The 22619-nt window shown below is 39.0% G+C and overlaps 1 protein-coding gene across 3 annotated transcripts in view; it reads right to left on the bottom strand.

The window, feature by feature from the left end:
* Nucleotides 1-22619, bottom strand: part of slc2a4rg (SLC2A4 regulator) — a 45434-nt gene that overhangs the window by 4696 nt on the left and 18119 nt on the right. For 2 of the 3 annotated variants that reach the window (XM_077513450.1, XM_077513449.1), the window contains 3 exons: nt 9589-9689; nt 6374-6618; nt 3476-3576 (listed from right to left, as the gene is read on the bottom strand). In XM_077513450.1, the coding sequence (XP_077369576.1) occupies nt 3476-3576; nt 6374-6618; nt 9589-9689 (447 nt within the window). The remainder of the gene's footprint in view (nt 1-3475; nt 3577-6373; nt 6619-9588; nt 9690-22619) is intronic. The other variant, XM_077513452.1, reaches the window with a different exon arrangement.

The raw sequence follows: 22619 nt of genomic DNA, 5'->3' as shown, positions 1-22619 counted from the left end.
CCACCAGAAATGAAGACAAGCCCTGATCTGTAAATTGAGAAGTAGTTTGTTTGTTTAAATCCTGTATTTAAAAGGTGCCTTTTCCAGAGTAAAACTGGCAGACTGGGCCTTTAATATATTTATTTTAACTTAACATGGTGCACATTCCTGATGTACCAAATAGTCAATATTTAAAAAAAAAAATAAGATTCAGTAAACAGGAAGATGGGGGGAGTAACTCTTTACTCTATTGAAATGCCTTCATATGTTTATTGAACTACTTTTCAGATGTATAAATTGAAGGTTTTTTTCTATGAATATATTAAATTAAACATCTGTGCTTTAAAAAAAAAATTCTTTTTCCTTTTTCTGTGCTTTAAAATTCTAACACAAAATTCAGGGAGCTCCAAAGGGTTATCAGGATGTTTTAAAAAGTGAGAATTAAGCAAATAAATATTTCCCTAATTTAAACAGTAAAAAAAAAAATATTTTCTAAAATTTTAAGAACAGAAATGCTAAACTTGAAAAGATTATTTTTTTTTTTTTATGAATAGTTCTATGAAGTTGACAATTTAAATGGGCATCTTAACGGCTTTCAGATGAAAAAAATAAATAAATAATATATATATATATATATATATATAGATAGATAGATAGATAGATAGATAGATAGATAGATAGATACCAATATTCGTCACTCAAAATGCTAAATATGGGCGCTGATAATTGATCGATCCCCATTCAAGATTTCTTTATGAAGCCATTTGTGAAACTCATAGGAGATTACAGTGTGTGACCACAATTCCGCAACCAGCAGACAAAAGACATTAAAGACATTAAACCGTGCAGTGCAAGTTGAAGTTAATTAATAAATATAAATATCTATGAATCTCTCTCTCCCTCCATATGTCGTCTACGTAAAAGACCAGTGTCTTGCTCCCCATCTATTATGTTATATCTGAGTGGCTCACAAAATTAGAAACACCTCCCCTTGAACACAATAACATATCATGATTACAGCATCCAAAATTGAGAGTTGTTATATTTGTAAAGGCACAACTTGTTTTCAAGATCTGAACCGCAATCAAAATTTACAGTCCCAAGTGTTATGATGGTTCTTGCCCGCAGGTGGCAGTAGAAGGCAAATTGCAGCAAAATCACTCGGCAAGCAGGACCAACAATACAAACTACAGAATTCATTTTATACATGTCTCACATTTGTTTGTAGTAGTAATTGCGAGTACTGCAACTTCTTTCATATACTGTACTGTCAATCCAAATGCTTATTAGTGGTAGCAGTACTTGTAGTAGTAGTATTTACTTTACATGTATATAGATTGTGCATCCATCATGTATAGTGGGGAAGAAAACACAAAAGCCTGCGTTAAGTTTGCCCGTAAACTTGCAAATGAATCCGAGAAGGAGAAAGTGCTGTCGTCAGGTGAAACCAATTTCAGCTATTTGGCGTCGACTCGACATGCCTTGTTTGGAGCACAAAAAAATAAATAAATAAAAAATCTGAGTACGACCCAAAGAATTCCCACACATTTCCCATTCTCCACAGTTAAGCACGGAGATGGAAACATTCTGTTTTTGCTTGTTATTATGCAAAGGGTACAAAGCGACTGCACTGCATTGAAGGGCCAAAGAACACATAAGAGGTCATGGATTGGCCGAGCCAGTCTCCAGACTTCAACGCGAATGAAAACCCGTGGAAGGAGCCGAAGCTTTGACTTTCCGAGTGGCAGCCAAGAAGCTTGAAGAATTTAGAGAGTTTCTGCAAAAGAGTTGGCCAAAATTCTTGCTGACCAACTACAAGAGATGTCTCATCGCTGTGCTTGCCATCAAGCATTTCTCCACAAAGTCCTAACTCATATTTTGCTCGGGGAACAAATCCGTTAAATCCAACGTTTATATACCGGTAGCAGCATCTTGCTGTTCAAGTCAATACAGGAAACCTTATGCATTTGTAACTTAGGCACTAAAGAAGCAATAACACAAAAGCAAAACAGCTATTGTAGTCTTACTTCACTAACTAAACATCTAAATACAGACCACCGTTCACAACAATAGCAGCCAGAAGCTGTAGGGCAACAATTACACATGTGTATTAAAGGTTCTCCCCACGGATGTTAATACTAATAATGCAGCAATAGTTCTGAACCATAGTCCAAATAACGATTTGATTTTTACAAAAATAAATAAATGAAAATAATTCTAATGTTTATTAGGAGCCAAAAGATACGGATTATTTTTGGGGGGCCAATCCCGAATTTGGCAAAAAAAAAAAAAAAAAAAAAAAGAATAATAATTCTGATAACCAAGATTTTCTCATATGTCAAAACAGAGTTGCATTCTAAATATATGACGCACACAGTGACTCTAAAACAGAAACGATAAATGTGCTGAGTCGTTGATTTCACAACGTCACTATCAGAAAGACTGTGCCAGTTTTTTCATCCATGCCCCACTTCAGTTGATTTTGGTTTGGTTTCTTTGAAGCACATATTAACATATTCAACGTAACTTGGGCACTTTACCGTGTTGCTGAAATGCTCCCTTGTACCATTGACTGAACCAAAATCAAATTGGAGGGTCCACAATTACAGGGTTATTATTAGGGATGTCACGATAAGGGCAATATCGTGATATCGTGATATTAAAACTGCCACAATATCATCGTCGTCATGTTCACAATATTTAAAAGGAACACATCTGTTAAAAAAAGTCAGGTTGATTTCCATTTGTGCAGTTCTAGCACCCTCTAGTGGCTAGTTTATCAGTGCAATTAATTTTCATTAGGGATGTTTTGGCCTTCTATGTTTAAAATCTGTTAATTGTCAGATGCAAGGGAACCTATTGTTATTAGAGATTGTAGGTGGTTTATATGCATTGCTGTTATGTACAAGAGTACAATATTGTGCTTTTTTTTTAGTATGGGCTCTTTTTTTTTTACTATATTGTGATCTTTTTTAAATATCGCCAACACTTCCACAATATCGTGATAATTATCGTATCGTGACCTTCATATCATGATAATATTGTATCGTGATGTTTAGATATCGTTACATTCCTAGTTATTATATGAGCCATGTTTCTTTCTCATGTTCGGTCCACTCTCACGCTTGTAGTTCAATAGAACTAGCATTAGCGGTAGCCACCGTTATGCTAACTCACGTACTCGTGTCAAACAGTACTCAACATGATAATGGTGGAAGAGACTTGCTGAATAAATTCATCACCATTATATAGGCTTACTTTTTTCTTTTTTTTGTAATTATCCTCAAATAATAACTAATTATTATTATATTAAGTGTGGTAGCACTGTGAGCTCATATGGCTATATCGCTTCAGTACTGGATGCAAAAACCTAACGTGTTTTAATTCTGCCATTTCAAAGGCAAAATAGATTTGTGTCTCAAGAGTATCGTCATTTCCGGTTTTGACTTCCTGTTACTGTATCGTTAACATAGAGGACAGGACAGGACCAACTCACCCCAGGTGGACGGTGCGGATGTGCCGCTGAATTCCTGAGGAGGTGCTGAGGACCTTTTCACAGTTCTTCCACAAGCACTTGAACATCACCTTCATGGAGTTCTGAAAGAAGTCGGAAGATTTGGGACGTCACCGAAGTGAAACATGAAAAAGACACCGCTTCCTTTTTAACGCTGTTCATTTACGTCATCAGCAAACTTGGAGTTGGCTCGTTACTCGCCCGCTGATGAGATTTCAATGAGAGGATATGATCAGTGACGCTCGCTGCCAGATTCCTCTGGGCAGCCTTTAACTGGCAGTCTCAGCACAAAGGACTTTGAGGCGCATTGAACGGGAGTCTACAGGGGGTCCCGCTTATTAGAACAGCCAGCTGCTGAAACAGACCTTATACAGTAAATGAAAAGATCAGACAAATGGGGGGTATGTTATCCGCTTTTAAATCCTTAAAAATGAGAAGAATGAACCGATTGCGCGCATCTGTTGATACTTGACTTCAATTTCATCCCACTTGAAACCTAAAGCATAAAGTAGACATTTGTGGTGATTCTTCTGCTTTGCAAATTGTGCACAGTTGACGTCTCCATCAAATGATGGCATTGAGTAGCGACCGTCTCGTTTCCCCAACACTTTTCCACCTCCTCCCCGCCTCGCTCCTCAATCAAACTCTTCCCTTCTTGATGAAATTTCTGGTGGGAGATGTTAGCATGTAAACAGAGGAGCGTGGAGGTTGCAATTAGACAAACGAGATGAGTTGGCTGCAGCGCTAACTAGCAAAACAAACCCGTTTGCATGTTGCGCAACTCGGCATGAGTGGCCATTATATCAATCATTATCAGTTTGTTGGTGCATTTTTTGCACCGCCAATTTGAAATAATGTCCTGTTGTTTCCTCAAGGGATGGATTTTTCTTTTATTATCTGATTCATCAATTATTTGGGGGGAAAAAAGTAAAAGTAAGCGGTGTATCCTAATACTTGTGTCCCGTTTTGATACGTCTTGATGAAACTCCGGGGCTCACTGTGCAGACATGGGAAGTGGAGAAGAGAACGGTTGTTTTTGTTTTTTTTGTATCAACTAATTTCCTCTTGAACGTACGAGGGGCTGACAGCCGTCCCGTGAGCAGGCACAGACCTGCCCCGGCGTTAATGAAAGACGGTGGGTGTGTCCTCTTGGTATCTTTCAACAACCTCTGGAGAAGATCGGGTGAGGGGGCGAGGCCCGTTTGAGTGTGGAGAGTTAACCCCTACGCGGCTCCAGCGTGTTACTACTGCTCGACTGCTTCTCATGAAACGTTGAAATGATCCTCATAAACACTTGGCAGCAAATCTCTTCAAATCACCTAATTCCTGCTGGCTTTTTCTTGCATTAACACGGCTACGCTAAGGGCGCCGACAGACGTGTTTAACAATCGTCTTAAGTCTCTGCCAAGAAAGGATTCAAAGGAGTCGCACTTCCAGGGCTGACGTGGAAATACTTGTCATGGTCGTTCTTCGCAGCCTGCACGCTTTGATAAAGCATTTCCCTCGAAACATGTATCCAGGAGTTTGTGCATCAAGACACTTTGTTTTTTTTACTGCTGCCCCACTCCAACGCGGCCCAACAGTCGACTCCCACAGATTGCGCAATCCATGTACACTCCTCCAACGCTGCGTTGCCAGAGGAAATATTGAATTTCATTTCGCCACATGCTGTTACTTTGTGCCTCTGTCCTTGTATGCCTCCACATATCCGGACAATCCTCATTTATAAGCATCCGTTAAACCTTCTGTTTCTGTGTCCTTTCTCTCGTTCAGATCACAGCTCACTACTTTAAAAAAATAAAAAATAAAAAATAACGGCTGTCAAAGTCAAAAAAGTAAGAAAAGAAGAAGTGAAAGAATGGGATCCATTCGACCTATACAGCAGTGGTGTCCAAACTACGGCCCTGGGGCCATTTGCGGCCCGCCATCCATTTTTCAGCGGCCCGCGACATATGCTAAAAATGGCATTTGACTCAGTTCTAATAAAATAAACAAATAAAAATGTTTGGAGATGGTCAAAGTAAGAAGGTAGGGTATCGAAAAACAGGTGCCATTAAAGGTTATTTTAGTTAACTAAAACTAATGAAAAAACTAAAACTAAAATTAAAAAAACAATATTGTTACCGAAATAAAATAAAAACAAAAATGGTAACTGAAACTACATTTGATGTTTACAAAACTAATTATAGCATGTATTATGTATTATAGCATATAACATGTCCTTCGTTTTAGTCTTTGGTAATTAATTTAATACATGAGCCTTTGGGGATGATTTTAAATGTGATTTTTAGTAGTTTTATTTTGATATAAACCGGAATAATGACGTTTGAAAGTATGTCACACAGAAGTGACGTCATCTAGAATCAGCCAATAGAAATGCACCTTCAGATGACGTTGCTCCCATGGTGTTTTTTAAATATTGCGCAGAAGTAATACACATTAAAAAAACAACAACAAAAACTAATACTAATACTGAAACTAACAAACTAAACTAAAAATAAGCATTTTTTAAAGAACTAAGCTAATAAAAACTAACAGAACCACCCTGAAAACTAATTAAAACTAACTAAAATGAAAAATTCCAAAAATATAATAACCCTACTGCCATATTACAAATAAATTGGTTTATATAATGTAGCATTTTTCTAAATATGCCAAAGTACAACTAAATTATTTGTACAATTTTTAGGACTAAACACAATTTCTCTTCATAACATTATGTGGCCCTTGCATCCTTCTGATTTTCTGTATGTGGCCCTCAAATGAAAAAGTTTGGACACCCCTGGTGGACCGTCACGGGTTGTAAAACTGCACGATGTTAACTGTATTTTTGGCAATCTGTGTCAGGACATGAACACCACATGCAGCCGCCGGCCCCACCTTTCGTTTGCGAGGTATTGGGTCCTCAAACATGAAGTGCGTGCTCTCCGTCACGTCCTCGCTGACGTCATCTCCCTGCGACGAGAGCAGGAAGTTCTTGTTGGCGTCGTTGGACAGAGGCGGCGACGGCGTGGAGGGCACCGATTGGTCGCTGGCATCCCAGCTCCAGTTGCCGCTGGTGGAGCTGCTGTAGCTGGCTGACAGCGCCTCCTTCCAAGCACGGATCGCCGGCTCTGGAACTGCAGCTGACAGGATATGAATTGACTTGATTGAATGGTGATTTCCTGAATCAGAATTATTATTATTATTGTTATTCTTTTTTTTTTATTAACCAAGTATGTAAAAACAAGATTTTCTCTCCTATTATCCTTGTACTTGTATTGCACAAAGAAGCAACTATGACAAACAAAGATGTGACACATAAGCAGGAATGTAATAATGATGGCTATATTGTGATATCAAGATATTAAAATTGCCACAATGTCACCTTCATCATATGCAGCACATCTGTTTAAAAAAGAAAAAGAAAAAAAAGTTTCTTTAGGATGAAAAAAATATTAAATTTATCATCTTAAAATAAAATAAAAAGGTTGCAAATTTATCAATTTAAACAACTCAATTAGTAGGGCTGTTAAAAAAAATAGATTCGGCAATATATCGCGATATTACAGGACGCAATTCTCGAATCGATTCATTAGGTGGCAGAATCGATTTTTAAATATCCATTTTTGATGGAAAAATATTCAACAAAACGACTTACTTAGGGTTAGAGTTCACACCTTAAGCATGGAAAAATGTTATAATAATGGAACATTAAGCCTTAATATTTTATTTCAATGCTGTTCAAATAGGAAACTGTATGTTCAATACAGTGGCTCACAGTTATAAGGCTGAAGTTTCAGATAAATAATACATGTTCATACAAATCTTACAGTGTACAAGATTACTGATTAGTATTTTCTAAATTCGAGTAAAAAAAAAAAAAAGCGCAATAATCGACGTATAAATCCGTATCGGGATTAATCGGTATTGAATCGAATCGTGACCTATGAATCATGATACGAATCGAATCGTCAGGTACGAGGCAATTCACACCCCTAGTATATATTAAGGGTGTCACGATTTCGATTTTTTATCGAAATCGATCGAAATTACGTCACGATTTCGAGCATCGAAATAGAAGAGAGGACACACGATTCGATGCCCCCCCCCGCGCCCGCCGCCACCGCCGCCACCGCCACCTCCCAGGAAAGCAAATGAGACGCAGCCATTCAGCTACTAGCTAACGGCACTTGTTAGCTGACTTCTCCTGCAGTCATGATGGCAAGCGCGGACAGACACAGCAATGGTGCTTCAAGCCGCTCCCGCTTCTCTCGTCACCAGTTTGGAAACATTTTGCGTTCCCGGTGAGTTATGTCGACAACGTTCACGTTGTCGATAAAAAGACCACAGTTGCAAGATATGCTATGTGCGCGTACTGTACTCGGCCACGGTGTTACGCCCGGCTCGTCAAGGGGAAGGGAAGTAACACAATAACAGAAAATATAGAGTAGATAAACACGGGTCGACTTTAACATCTGAGTAGTTTTAATTGAAATTTCAGGCAGGGGTTTGACAAGGGAGTGAAAGTGGAAGGTGAACAAATAATAACCGCATTTGACAGAACTGACAGAACGGAGGAGAAACAATAACTAATAGGGGTATAATACACGGATACACAATAGCGTCGCGCTGGCACAGTCGTCCAATCGGAGTGTCGCGCTGGCACAGTCGTCCAATCGGAGTGTCGCGCTGGCACAGTCCTCCAATCAGAGTGTCGCGCTGGCGCATTCAAACTGAATGGCCCGAGCCGCCAGCCGTAACAACGGGAAACACGACAAACATGACGGGACATTTACGCAGGCATCACAAAGATTTAGATTTATCAAATTCAACTAGAAGTGGGAAAACAACGGTCCAACCAACTATTTCATCCTCATTTACAGTGAAACTTCCACACACTTCAGCTCGCGCGAAACGCCAGATCCATAGGTCTATTTATAGCAGCAGACCTGCAGCCTTGGAAAACGCTGGATTCAAACATTTAATTAGTGTACTTGAACCACGCTACAGTATGCCCAGCAACTGTAAATGTTGGGATATAGTTTGTTCAGGCTGTATTTGTTCCATGACTTTGGATACAATATATTTTTTGTTGTTGTTGCACATTGCACATTATTTTAAGAGGAACGCACAGCACACTGTTGTAACCAAAAACAGTCAATAGATGGCAGGCACCCACTGTGACTTTTTGTTTTTTTATTTTTTATTTTACACTTCAGTAAGAACAAGACGGTTAACTTTATATTGTAAATAAATTCTTTGAATTTGATCATTCCTGCCTAATGTCAATTATCATATATTACATAAATTTACACAAAAATAATATGGAAATTGCATCACCTATATGTAGCCGATCTTTTGAAATAAGATTTACTGTACAATGAATAGAACCAATGATCATAGACTAGCCTTAGCCTACAGAAGCATATGCCTCTGTGTTATAAAGTGGGGGAGCGGAGAAAAAAAAAAAAAAAATAAAAATCGAAAAAAAAATCGAATCGTGACCCCAAAATCGAAATTTAAATCGAATCGTGGAGTTGGCGAATCGTGACACCCCTAGTATATATATATATATATATATATATATATATATATATATATATATATATATATATACACACATATATATATAGTATGACCCAAATGCTGCATATTTTAATATGTCTCCAAACTAAAAGCATGCAGTCGATATGTCAGTTTGCCCTTTAACGCAACCCCATGCACGCTTCCGCACAGCACTGAAACAATGCTGTGCTTTTGTTTATCAAGCTTAACTACGCCCCAAAGTGTTCTTTGCCGAGGGCAAATGGCAATTTCAAACGCAACGCACAAAATTAAACATGCTAATCTATTTCGGCCGTCAGTCAGTACACCTCCATGTTGACTCATTGGGGGCAAAGAGCCTCGGTTTAAGTTGGGCTACCAAAAAAAAAACAACAAAAAAAAATCTACCAGGACTTTGACCGTCTGACAGGGTTGTCATGGCAATGACAAGCGCAGCAAAACAGCGCTGCGGTTATAAGGTCGCCACTTAACAGTTGGCACATGACTCGGGCGGTAATTTGGTTTGCGAGGAGACTCGAATGCCGAAGCAGAGGCGGCCGCGGCGTTACCTGTCGGCGTGGAGGACGGGCAGAGCACCAGCGGGGACGTGGACAGTGATGTCAGGACGGCGGCGGCCATCACCTCCTTATCAGCGTGACCTGAGGGCTTCCTGCACAACACACACACACACAGAAGGCCAGCAAGGTTTAGGTGCCGTTCCAACTTTCTTGCTACGACTGCTGATTCGATTAAGGAAGCTCAGGCCGTCACCAGAGACCAACACAGAGCCCCAAACAAACAAACAACAGCCCGAGGACAGGCAGATATGAAATTACAAGAGAAAGAGATGCAAACAAACAACTCCCCGCCCACTCCTGTCTTGCAGCAAAGTTACATGCATAAGAGCTTGAACCGTATTTACACTGCCCACTTGGACAAGCACAAAAACAAACTCCTAAAATTATATGTGTGCTGACAGTAAAACTTTTCAACTCACTTCCTGTTGTCCTTGAAAGCAAAACACGGAGGAAGATATATTTAAGGCGGGGCCGAGAATTCCTCAAAGCACACAAATGCGCACGCGCATACACACACGCACACATGTTTGTCTTTGTATCATAGTGGGAACATCTCATTGACATAATGCCTTTCCCTAACCCATGGGTGTCAAACATACGACCCGTGGGCCAGATCAGGCCCACAAAAGGGGCTTAATTTGGCCCGCAAGATGATTTTGTAAAGTTAAAAAAAAATAAAAATTTGTTATGTTGGACCAATTAATCAGCCAGCCACAATTAAATCTATAATTTTGTAATTTCACAAGCAGTCTTCAGATGAGCAATACACCTTGGACGCAAAATCACCCTGGAAGTCATTATTTTACACACAACTTATGGTTTGTTTAAAAAAAAAAAAAAAGTTTTTTTTTTTAAATCATAGACCAACATAAACGTGTTAAATACGACACCAAAATGTTTAAAGTTTAGTTTGTCCCCATGTCCACACAATGCTAGTTAATTAAACCTGGGAAAATGTGTGTATGGGCCCCACAATGTAGCAAAGACATAGGCACACACACGGATGTGTTTGTCAAGTGAATTATAGAAATTATTAAAACTACACACACGTGTCTTAAAACATCCACATCTGAAGGTAAACGGTCGCCACACAGAAGCAAACCGTCAGGCCAGAATCTGCACACGTTCTGCAGCTTTAAGAGCTCCACGACCCGCCCCCAGACTTCTCCACTCCGCAACCAGAGTAAACTGGTTTGAGGCATTCTCTCAGCCAAGCCCTAAGCCCTGGCCCAGATTCACTACGAGTCTCTGTGCAAACACAAAAACTTCACTGCGGGCTCCACAAACACCAGCACGAGCGCACAGGCCGTAAATCGCACAAGAGTGGCCGCGCCGCCGCCGGTGAGACTTGTAAAAAGTTTGTGCAACTTTTCAAAAGGGTCCCTGTTGGTGAGAATGTGTAGACGAGAGGGGCAAACAATTGTGTATGAAGATGAGAGCCAGAGGAGAGGAGGGTAACGCACGTGCGCACGCATGTACACACTGACTCACGACAGAGGCAGAAACAACCCGGTCTGGACGCCAGATAAAGAGATAACAAGATTAGTCGTGTCCTGTTTCAGTACATGGCCTTGTTCTCTGTACCAAACGGGTCCAGAGCGAGGACACACTTTTGATTTATATGCCCTGTTTTTTTTTGGGGGGGGGGGGGGTTTCACTTCTTGTTTACACCCCTGGGAACATGTTGACATATCGAGTCTGGAATGTACCACACTGCACTTTCCCGTCCTTCAAAATGTATATCAAGACCTTGTGTTGTTTCTCAAAGTCTCCTTTGAACTGCAGCTGGCATGGAAAAGTTGTGTACTAATAACTACTGAGAAGCCTGCATTCTTTTGCTGTGTGCATTTCACTGAAGCAGCGGAGAGGGGAAAAAAAAACACACAAGCTTATTGGGTACATCGAGGGTAATTCAAACATTTTTAACACACACAAATATTTCCAAACCCCCCCAATTGACTGACATTGAGTAATTCCCCTTCTGTTTCATGGACAAGTTCTGACTCCCCACTAAAATCTAATTAAATCTAATTATGTGATGCGATGCGAGGACAAGAGCTGTGCAGACTTCAAACCAACAGAGACCTCCATGTTTACACCGAGAGACAGAATTAGATAGCATTAGGGAACTTTAATTGACTTTCCCTCGACTGTCTGTGCAACTTCTCGACTCTGCGAAATTAAAACGAATCAGACGACTGCCATCGAGCGACCTTTCCGCAAATCTGTCTGTATCTTATTCTGAGAGGATGGGGAAGCTTTATTTTGGACTGTGGTAGGTTTTTATTTAGCATCCAAACAGAGGACGTCAACAAAGTTGCACTTTGTGTGGCACTGGACGTCTGCGAGTATATTTAGAGCTGCGGGTGTTTATCGAGGGAAGCGGCATTTACGGCAGGTATTACACATGATGAAATGACAACATGAAAGTCACTAATCCTGCCCTACATTTGCTGTTAATGAACCCGCTGTGTGGTTGAGTGCGCTGTGGTGAAGCTGTCAATTTTACGAGACTAAAATGTGTTTTATGAGGCAGACCCCCTTCATCATGCACTGTGCGCGTGCTTGAACATGTGTCTGGGGTCAAAGATCAGCTGGTAATTGTGACTTTTCACACCTTGGTAATTTTATAGTTCAGGCCAAATGTATTCATGCGAGTGGTGTCAGGCGATTACAATTTTTGTAATGAATCACATGATTTCAATAGTTAACTCGTGATTAATCGCACGCATTACTCTTGCACACAGAAAAGTGGCAAAAAAATGTTTAACAGAAATATGGCTCTATCTTTTAGTCATTGATACAGTAATGTCACAATAATTCATATAATTGAGTTAAAATTAAAAAGATGTACTGTACTATAAAAAAAAAAGTGTGATATTGATTTGCGTTGTCATTTTTCTGACACTAGATGGCATAATTGTATTTGTGACACATTGGTGACAGCTCAGTGCATTTTTCTTTTGAAATTGTGCACATTTTTAAAATTGTAAAATACAACTTGAGGCCAGTCTCGGACTAACAGCGGGTGTGTGGGGCAGCGAAAATCTGGAGTAGTTCCGTCTTCGCGACGACATGAAACAACGGAGGAGAACGTGCATGACGTCACATCCCTCAGACAGAGGGTGGGAAATTCGAAGGACTCGTGCCGATTGGCGTGGGTTCGCTCCTCCACCCGGGAGACCCATGTGACTTACATGAAGTGAGCTTGTGTGTGAATGAGTGATTAAAAAAAAATAAAATAAATAAATAAATAAATAAAAATTCGAAGGACTCGACCGGACGCTTCCTAAATAATATTGGCCAGAGGTTTGCAGGAGTACCCATTGTGAACAGCTAAGATGTTGATCTACTAATTAGAATATGTTTTAATTAGGGATGGGCGAGTACCGATACCAGGTATCAGTATCGGGCCGATGCCAGCCTTTTTTCAAGTACTCGAGTACTCGTGATGAGTACAAGCGACCATTGGCAGAGAGGGAAGACGTTAAGTGAGTCCTCCTTGCCTGTAACTGGCGCTAGCTTGCAGCAGTTTTTCACCAAAACTTCATCGGTTTGGAAATACTTCAAAATTGTGAATCTTAAACTAAAAGAGCATTTTTGTGTTTTATTTTGAGCGTTAAGACTCTTGAAGAATGACTGTGCTGTTTTTTTTTCTCAAAATTAAAGGAAATATATTTGTTTAAAAATATCTTTTAGTGATTTTTTTTATTTGTCAAAATGTACTACTGGTATCGGCAGTTGGTATCGGTATCGGTGAGTACTGAGGGTCTGAGTATCGCTATCGGTCTGAAAAAAAGTGGTATCGAACATCCCTAGTTTTAATCATAAATGGTCAAATAAAAAGGCTATTGTTGAGATATTTTTTGGGGAAATCCTCCATATAGTAGCTTTAATTGGTCAGAAAAAGATTTATTTAGGGCGAAAAATTTTTAATCTATCTATGCCAGCAAAGTGACAGACAGAACAATTCAAAAATATTGTATATTAGATGGCAGAAAGTACTGTACGTAATTGACGTGATTTTTTTTGTTTTGTTTTGTTTTACTCAAAATATGTTCCATCATTCAATAAAAGCATTAATCAAAGATGACACGTTTTGATGTGCTAAAGGCCTCTTTGGTTTTTACGCATATTAATGCTTTGTATGCATCATCACTTCATTCCAAAGAAAACAATGGAGATAATGTTACAAATAAATTACAAAGTATGGTAATTTTTTATTTTTTTATTATTTTTTTTTTTACCAAATAGCGGAATCAACATGGAGCGCGCAACATCCATATTGGTCGGGTCGTACATTTCCATAAGTCTCTGTTGCTTTAAGGCACTTGTCAGAGAACGTGTGACGCACGCGCCAGGACTCCTCAGGGAGATACTGTACTAAGTGGTGCTACAGTATGGTGTGTCGTCTGTTTTGGTGTTTCGCAACCCCCACCACATCCGTCTGGCAACAGTGAAGTCCTTTGCTGTTGTTGGGGAGAAGGCAGGCCCTTCGCTCTATATTTAACACCACACCTCTGCTCGTGTTACCAGCCTCGCAGAAATCCCTGGGATTTGCCGGATTTATGGCTCATTGTATTGTCGTTTAAGCCCACTTAACTTTGAATTTAGGCCAACTGCAATGCAACCACCATGCGGGACTTATGAGTCGTCATTGTGGATGTATGGAACGTCCAGCAAAACGGTAGATCGAGTATGTTCAGCGAGCATTGGACTTGTTTTATTTCATTGCCAACTCCCAGTCTGGCATGCGCGCACAAAACGGCTTAATCATTCACCTTTCAAGGCTCATGTACAACGATATCATTTTCATGTTGCTGTACACAAACAAATATAAACACACATCGGCACTTGTGACACACACACACCAAAATTAGACCTTAACTCATTCACTGCCTTTGACAAGTATACTTGTCAATTGTATTTTTTAGAGCGGTGCTAAATGGGGGCGAATCTGAGCATGCTCCACTGTAAATATCAAACTTGGAAACAACTTTACTGATGCCCAACCACCGGTAGATGACATCATTGCCCCATTTTATAGGAAATAAACACAGTTTCAGAGTCCATGGGAGAAATGGCTGTATTTTGGCAAACCTACATTTTTCTGCTGTCAATTATAAAAGAACGGGACGGGACAAAAAGTAGGGAGTCTATTCTGTTATTTGGTAGATTCGGTTTATATATAATTATTGAATGTAATATCACGTGAGTATTGGAAATGTAAAAATTTTCTATAATGACTGGCAGTGAATGAGTATTCCCAGTCATTAAATTTCCTTCTTACTACAGTCCGTATTGTATGTCATCAACAACATTCAAGGACGATGAGGAGTGGAACAACGTCGAGTGTGAAGGAAGGCTGAGCGATATGCGCTACAAAAACCGCAAGAGCTCTGTTTGCATTTGCTCTTCTATTCGATGATGTATTGCATGTCTCCTCTTTCTTCAGCCTTGGTAAAGACTTTGAAGGATGTGTGTGCTTGATACCAGCAAGTCGGTGAGTGTAATCATCGAAAAGTAGTCTCAGATAAGGATTTGAAAAAACTCGACTTGTTTTTAACCACTGGTACTATAAAGTCCAGCGGGTAAAATGATGTAGTGACAACTGAACCCAGGCGGCGTTGATGGCCGACAGCTGCCCGCCCTCCAACCACATACATACCCGCTATTAATAGCACACTCCTCTCAGTTCTCATCTCACTGCATTACGTAATCTCCTGCGTCCTCCTGCCTCTCCCTTTCTTGCTCTGAATGTGCGCGTGGTAATGACAGCCGGTAAGTAGACCACCCCCCCCCCCCCCCCCCCCTTCCATGTGCACCCCCACGTTCATGACTGGAGCTCTTCCTCATTCTAATGATCCTGTTTTGCATTTCTCCTATCTCCCTTGGTGAGCATCAGGTGATGTTGTCGAGGCATATGCGTGCCATTCATGTGCGTACTTATAAGTGCTTCATTGTTGTGCAGTCCGCACGCGCATACACAAACAGACACACTGGGCCTTATGTAAGTCCCAGGGCTGCGAGCCCCCTGGAGATGGAGAGGCTGTTGCAAGGCAGGATCTGTGTCTCTTCAATGCGGGTCGTGGAGTGTAATGACTATTCAGTCCAAGGATAAAAAGCCCACTCTTTCGCTCACTCTTGATCCTCAAATGCAATCTGTGCCTTCGGCTACGGCACAAACAACCAGCGGCTTTGTTGACGCGCAATACTGGAAGATTGGTAGCAAAAAAAAGGTCATGATTTCCTCTGTGGGGTGTGCCCAAATGTCAACTTTCTGTGATGGACTATATGGTTACATTATACACACAAATTTGACAGACATTCTCAGAATTCTGTGAGAAGATGCTTACTCAGCTACTGGTATTAAAAAAGGACAGTGATACCTTTATGTCAAAAACAACAAAGCGCAAACAATTATCCAAATCCGAGGCAAAACAAACTTTCTTCAAGCTGTTTATTTGTCAATCCCAGTTGATTTTACTGTAAAAAGGAAACATGAATCAAAGAACTAAACAAAGGTCTGTGAACTTCATGCTAGCTATTAGGGGTGTTACAAAAATCGATTCGGCAATATATCGCGATACTACAGCTCGCAATTCTCGAATCGATTCAATAGGCAGCCGAATCGATTTTTAACACATTCACTGCCAGCCCAAAAATGCATCATTTGACGTCTTTTTCCGTCAATGGTTGTGAATGAGTTAAACATCCATTTTTGATGGAAAAATATTCAACAAAATGCCTTACTTAGGGTTAGGATTCACACCTTAAGCATGGAAGAATGTTATTAATGGAGCATTAAGCCTTAATATTTTATTTCAATGCTGTTCAAACATGAAACAGATTACGTTTGTTAAATATAGTGGCTCACAGTTATAAGACTGAAGTTTCAGATCAATAAATAATACCTTTTCATACAAATCTAACAGTGTACATGTACAAGTTTACTGAATAGTATTTTCTAAATTTGAGTAAAAAAAAAAAAATCGCAACAATCGATTTACAAATTTGTATCGGGATTAATCGGTATCGAATCGAATCGTGACCTATGAATCGTGATACGAATTGAATCGTCAGGCACTAGGCAATTCACACCCCTACTAGCTATAGATTGGGTAACAGAAATTAGCATTAATTTTGCAGTAAAGCAGCCACTTAGCTAGCCGCTAAGCGAGTGTCCCATGGTAAGAGCCATCGGACTACTTTTCAAAGGCAGTTTAACAGGTGAAAATGACTTGCACTCTGGACTCAACTGACACACACGCAGGCACAAAACAGCTTTTCCACTGAGGTTAAAACTAGATCTCATATAAAATCTGGTAAATTCAAGATTCCTGATTGTTGTTTCTTTGTATTTAATGTTTTCGTGTCATTAACTCATTTGCTCCCAATAACGTGTAAATAATTTTTTTTTTTAATGTTCTAAGTGTCACAAAGACATATTTATACGTTTTTTTTTGTTTTTTTATGCAAGAGCATACAAAAGGCTTTGATGCAGACTCTCAACTGCAAAGAACGGTTGCAGAAATGGTAGTTATTACACAAACGGCCAACAGGTGGCACCAGAGCAAAGGAGATCAACCAGGGCCATGTAGAAAAAAAGCTCAATTACTTACAATTTTGAATAGATTTGTGAAAACTGATGAAACTTAGCTCTCTTCTAATGCTAATTGCTGCAAAACGGAAACAGATAGAAACATACTTTTCTTTCCTGATGAAAGAAGAGACTTTAATCTTTCCTTTGATAGGTTCCATGCTTTTATAGCAATAGAACACAATATTCTGTGAGCCTTGCAAAATCAGTCAAAATCCAGTAAAACAGCCGGGAGCGAACGGGATTGCTGCTGTGAAAATGGCTGGGATGTAACGATATCCAAACATCACGATACGATATTTTCACGATATGAAGGTCACGATACAATAATTATCACGATATTGTGGGGGCGTTGGCAATATTTAAAAAAAAGATCACAATATTGTAAAAAAAAAAAAAGAGCTCATACTAAAAAAAAGCACAATATTGTGCTTTTGTACATAACAGCAATGCATATAAACCACCTACAATCTTTAAGAACAATATTGAGACACTTACTTGCTAATGAAAGCACCCATAGATTGCTTCACAAGCAAATTAGGTTCCCCTTCATATGACAATTAGCATAGATTTTAAACATAGAAGGCCAAAACATCCCTAATGAAAATTAAATTGCACTAATAAACTAGCCACTAGAGGGTGCCAGAACTGCACAAATGGAAATCAACCTGACTTTTTTAACAGATGTGTTTCCTTTTAAATATTGTGAAGATGACGACGACGATATTGTGGCAATTTTAATATCACGATATCACGATATTGCCCTTATTGTTACATCCCTATAAGAGAGCAATGGCAGGTTAAATTCACCTATTTTCCCTTGTCAACGCCACCATAAGATAAGCGAACATTAACTTGTGGCTGCAACTTAAACTTCCCTGAGTGTCAACTTTCCCGTCACTCTGTGTTGCTGCCAGGAGAACTTTTTCCTGAGTCGTGAACCAAGTTTGATCTCCTTCAGCCAAGACACGGCACTGAGTCTTTACTCTAAAGAACTGTTGGTCTTGGTGTTGAGCCAAAAGTCGATACACTTGGGGTGAATCAGAGAATCTTATAAAAATCATTGACAACCAATTTCATCTTAACTGTCCATCGAAATAAATCAAACCACTTTAGGCAAGATTGAGCTGTTTCACCAGAATCACAGACAAGTCATCTTAGGAGCCACTTTATTGTATATTTAGGGGCAAGCAGGCAGAACTGAACCGGGAGATCCAATGAATAGATGCAAGCAGCGGAGGATATTTCACAACTTTGTTATGAATTTCACAAGCCAGGAGAAACAGATAGGAACCAAAGTGAGTCATAAAACAAGCTTGCTGCCAGTTTTTAAGAGCTAAAATGGCACAGAGCCCCAAAAAACAGTGCTTCATACGCTGCACGACTTCTTTGGCTTCTCATTCTTCCCACTCCCACTCTCGCCTGTGCTTGAGATTTACCCTTTTTCAATCCCAAGCCAGAGCAGGCCTTTCTTGTGCTTTCCTGTGCCACTAAAGCCACTCAACTCTGCTTATTTCTGTGTCGCCAATTCTACAGAGCGCCAACCACACATACAAAGACTGCGGATACTAGGGGTGTTAAAAAAAAATCGATTCGGCGATATATCGCGATACTACATCGCGCGATTCTCGAATCGATTCAATAATTTTTTATTTATTTTTATTTTTTTTATTTTTTTTATTTTTTTTATTTTTTTTTATTTTTTTTAGGATTCACACCTTGAGCATGGAAGAATGTTATATGAACGGAACATTGAGCCTTAATATTTTATTTCAATGCTGTTCAAACATGAAACAGATTACAACCTCTATAAGACTGAAATTTCAGATAAATAAATAATACATTTTCATATAAATCTTACACTCTACAAGCTTACTGATTAGTATTTTCTAAATTTGAATGAAAAAAAATCGCAACAATCGACTTATAAATTCGTATCGGGATTAATCGGTATCGAATCGAATCGTGACCTGTGAATCGTGATACGAATCGAATCGTCAGGTACTAGGCAATTCACACCCCTAGTGGATACTTTTTTGGGGTGAAGAGAATGTGAGGGGAAACTCAAACATAAAGGTCAGAATAAAAAGAAGGGCAGACTCCTGCAATGACTTGCTCACACAGTTCTGACCAAAAAAAACCAAAAAAAAACATTCAGTACAGATGAAATCTGTGACATCTCTTGGATTTTTGTCCCGACATTAACGCACTAGATGTTGCACGTTCTCCCCTTGATTTCATGGGGTTTCTCCGGGTATGTGCCGGTTTCCTCGCACATTCCAAAAGCATGCTTGTTAGCCTCACTGAAGACTTGAGATCAAGTGCTGCCAAAATGCCAACTTGTGAGCTAGCTGTAGCTCCCCAGGCCTTTTCCAGTAGCTAGCAGAGGAGCCCCAAATACAATATTACATGGTTAATTTACTACTTGGTCCGAAACTCAAAATTCTCATCCGGTCAACTTTTCTGACAAAATACACTCACTCTGCAATCCAAATTTCAAGTGCAGAATTAAACACAAACAACTCTGAATTTAGGATTCATTTGTAATAAATTAGTAAAAACAACTGAGTTCTAGTCTTTAATCATTTAAAATAATACAGGTTTAACTGGTTACTGACTGTTAAACATGACACTATGACGGAAAACAGGGCTGGGTGATTTGGATAAATATTTATCACAATAAAAGTATTTCATGTCGGCCAATACAACTGAATTTATTTTTTAATCTATTCAAAATAAGGAAAATATTGAATTGTAAATTAAAACAATATACAACTATCCAGAGGGAAAATACCAATAATATGCCAAAAATTAAGTACACAAGTACAAATAACTACAGGCAACAGGTGAGTACTACTCAAATTGAGTTGGCAGAAGAAAAAATATATAAACACTACCAATAACTAACACACTATCAACACGATAAGAATGCACAGTGACCATTAATACAAGTAGAAACCTTTCCGTTGCACTGCGGGATTTGGGAATTGCTTCTTTGTCACCTTGACAAGCCAAAGTACAATTAATACGACAAATAGATGTAATACAAATCCGGGGTAGAGACATCAGAATCTGATATTAAAACGTAACTGCATCCTTTCGGTAGCTTTTATTGTTCTACAATCTTTGTGTAATGTGATGGCTACATCTTTGCAAACGGGGTTATGGATGGGTCGGTGGGTGTTTAGGACAGCAACTATCTGATCCAAATCTCTTCAGTCATTCCATTTAGAAGGGGGGAAAAAAACTGGGTGACAACCAGACTGGGGCAGACTGAGTTTGGCAGTCACAACTTAGTTGGCCAGACTTTGTTGAGTTGCGCGAGCAAACTGTTTTCTGCCTCTCCAGTCTCCACATTCAAGACTCGACCATCAGTCAAGTGCTGCTGTCAGAGGAGTGTTGGTAAAAAAACAACAACAACAACAACAGCTGAACATTATGAGAACGACAATGAGTGCTTTGTTTCAAATTCTTAACACAGGTTTGCTAAATCAGACATGGCAGTTAACGTTCAGCTTTCACCATGACCACACTTTAAGGAAGAAAAAATAAGCAGACGTTAAAAAAAAAAAAATCACTATGGTACAAAAATCTCCACATTTCTTTAACCTGTAATAATCTAGATAAGACAACTGAGAACAGATTCTCATTTGCAATGTTGATCTGCAGACAGCAAAGTCAGTGTGGACCTATATGTTGAAACGTGATCCATTTAATGTCATCTAGTGATAGACCGATATGGGTTTTTTCAAGGCCGATACCAATACCTATTATTAGTAGTCAAGGAGGCCGATAACCAATATTTCAAGCTGATATTCATTTGCATTTGCAAATAGAAGAAAATAACATTTATTTATTTTTATATATTGACAGATTTGTTTAAAAATATAACAAAAATTGCAGGGAGCTTCCAGGGTCATTAACATGTTTTAAGATAAATTAAAAAATAATAATAATACAAATTAAAAAGCAAGTAAATACTTTCCTAAATATTAATACTGTAATGTTTTCTAAAACTTCAACATAATTTCTTTTTCTTTCTTTCTCTCTTTCTTTCTTTATTTATTTATTTATTAATAAAAAGTGTAGGGAGTTCCTATTTTTTATAAAGTGGAAATTTAAATAGTTCCATAAATGAAAGGTTCCCTGCATCTCACTAAGTGACAAATGCAAGCGAATGTAGCTAATTTGTGGTTTTTGTTAGGGTTCATAAAATGTTTCAAAAGCTCTGTGCAGTGAAAAATTGTCTGAATATGTTCCAAATGTGTTTATGACCAGTAAAAACTGTCTGTGACTATTTTACAATTCCTGATGAAAACCCCAAATTCGCTACGTTCGCAAGTATTCACTACTCAGTGAGAAACCAGCTTTATTGGCCTTCAGATTAAAAAAAATGGCCGATGCCGATATTTGGCGTTTAGACAAATATCAGCACCGATAATCGGCCCGGGCAATCATCGGTCTATCCATAATGTCATCAACAGATGCATATTGTTACTTTTACTCAACGTAAAAAGCAACTTATGACTTTGCAATTCATGCATAAAACCATAAAAAGTTCCTGACTCGGGCAGTTGCCATCAGAACAAGTGGAGAAGTAACATTGTTTTTGCACAGAAGACGGTTCGAGTCAAAAACTAAAACCCGACTTCAAATATGAGAACATTATAATCGATTCACGAAGCCAAGCTATGTGACAGTGAAAGTCTACAGCGCCTCAGGTGCAAGTGCAGGTGTGTCATTCACCTCATGTAACCTTAAAGTGAAATCGGAGTCAGGAACAGCTGCTGCCTGCCCACATCAAATGCACAATAAATGACTCATTGCCAGCCAAAACACAAGAGATATTCGCATTTCACCATGAAGATAGTCATTTTGACCACTCAACTCCCACTTTAGTTGGTGCAATGCTATTGTTATGACTGACATGATGACATCACAATTAAATAAAGGTTAAATGCAATATTTTTTAAAGCCTTTTGCTCCAGCTGTCTTTGTGCACTCAAACCAGGCAACAGCTGACCATGCATGCCTCATATCCTCCTGACTACCAGGAAAAAAAATATTGTCCAATCATGTTTATTTTGATATTTCCCAATCTTTGTGAAGTAACTGGAATACTGCAAAAGAAATTTTTGGAAAAAAAATAAATAATAATAATAAAGTTTTTATTTTTAAGCTATGATGTGTCTACTACAGAGGACATTTTTTAAAACTTAAATGCTAGGCTCAAATACAGTTAAAATAATTCAAACAATACTTTAAGGTGTTCTTAAGAGTCTTATAGAACACAATAACATTTAAAGCCTACATTTGTTCAATAAAAAGTGTTAGACACTTACTTTTCCTCTTCCCTAAAAAGTGCTTGCACTGAGGGAAGCCATTTTCTTTTATGAATCAATCGAAGGTAGCAAAGCCCCAC

Source organism: Festucalex cinctus, chromosome 2 (assembly GCF_051991245.1).
Source record: "Festucalex cinctus isolate MCC-2025b chromosome 2, RoL_Fcin_1.0, whole genome shotgun sequence".
In the NCBI taxonomy this organism is placed as follows: Eukaryota; Metazoa; Chordata; class Actinopteri; order Syngnathiformes; family Syngnathidae; genus Festucalex; species Festucalex cinctus.
The sequence above is the reverse complement of the archived record's forward strand: the minus strand, read 5'-3'. Positions and strand labels throughout refer to the sequence as shown.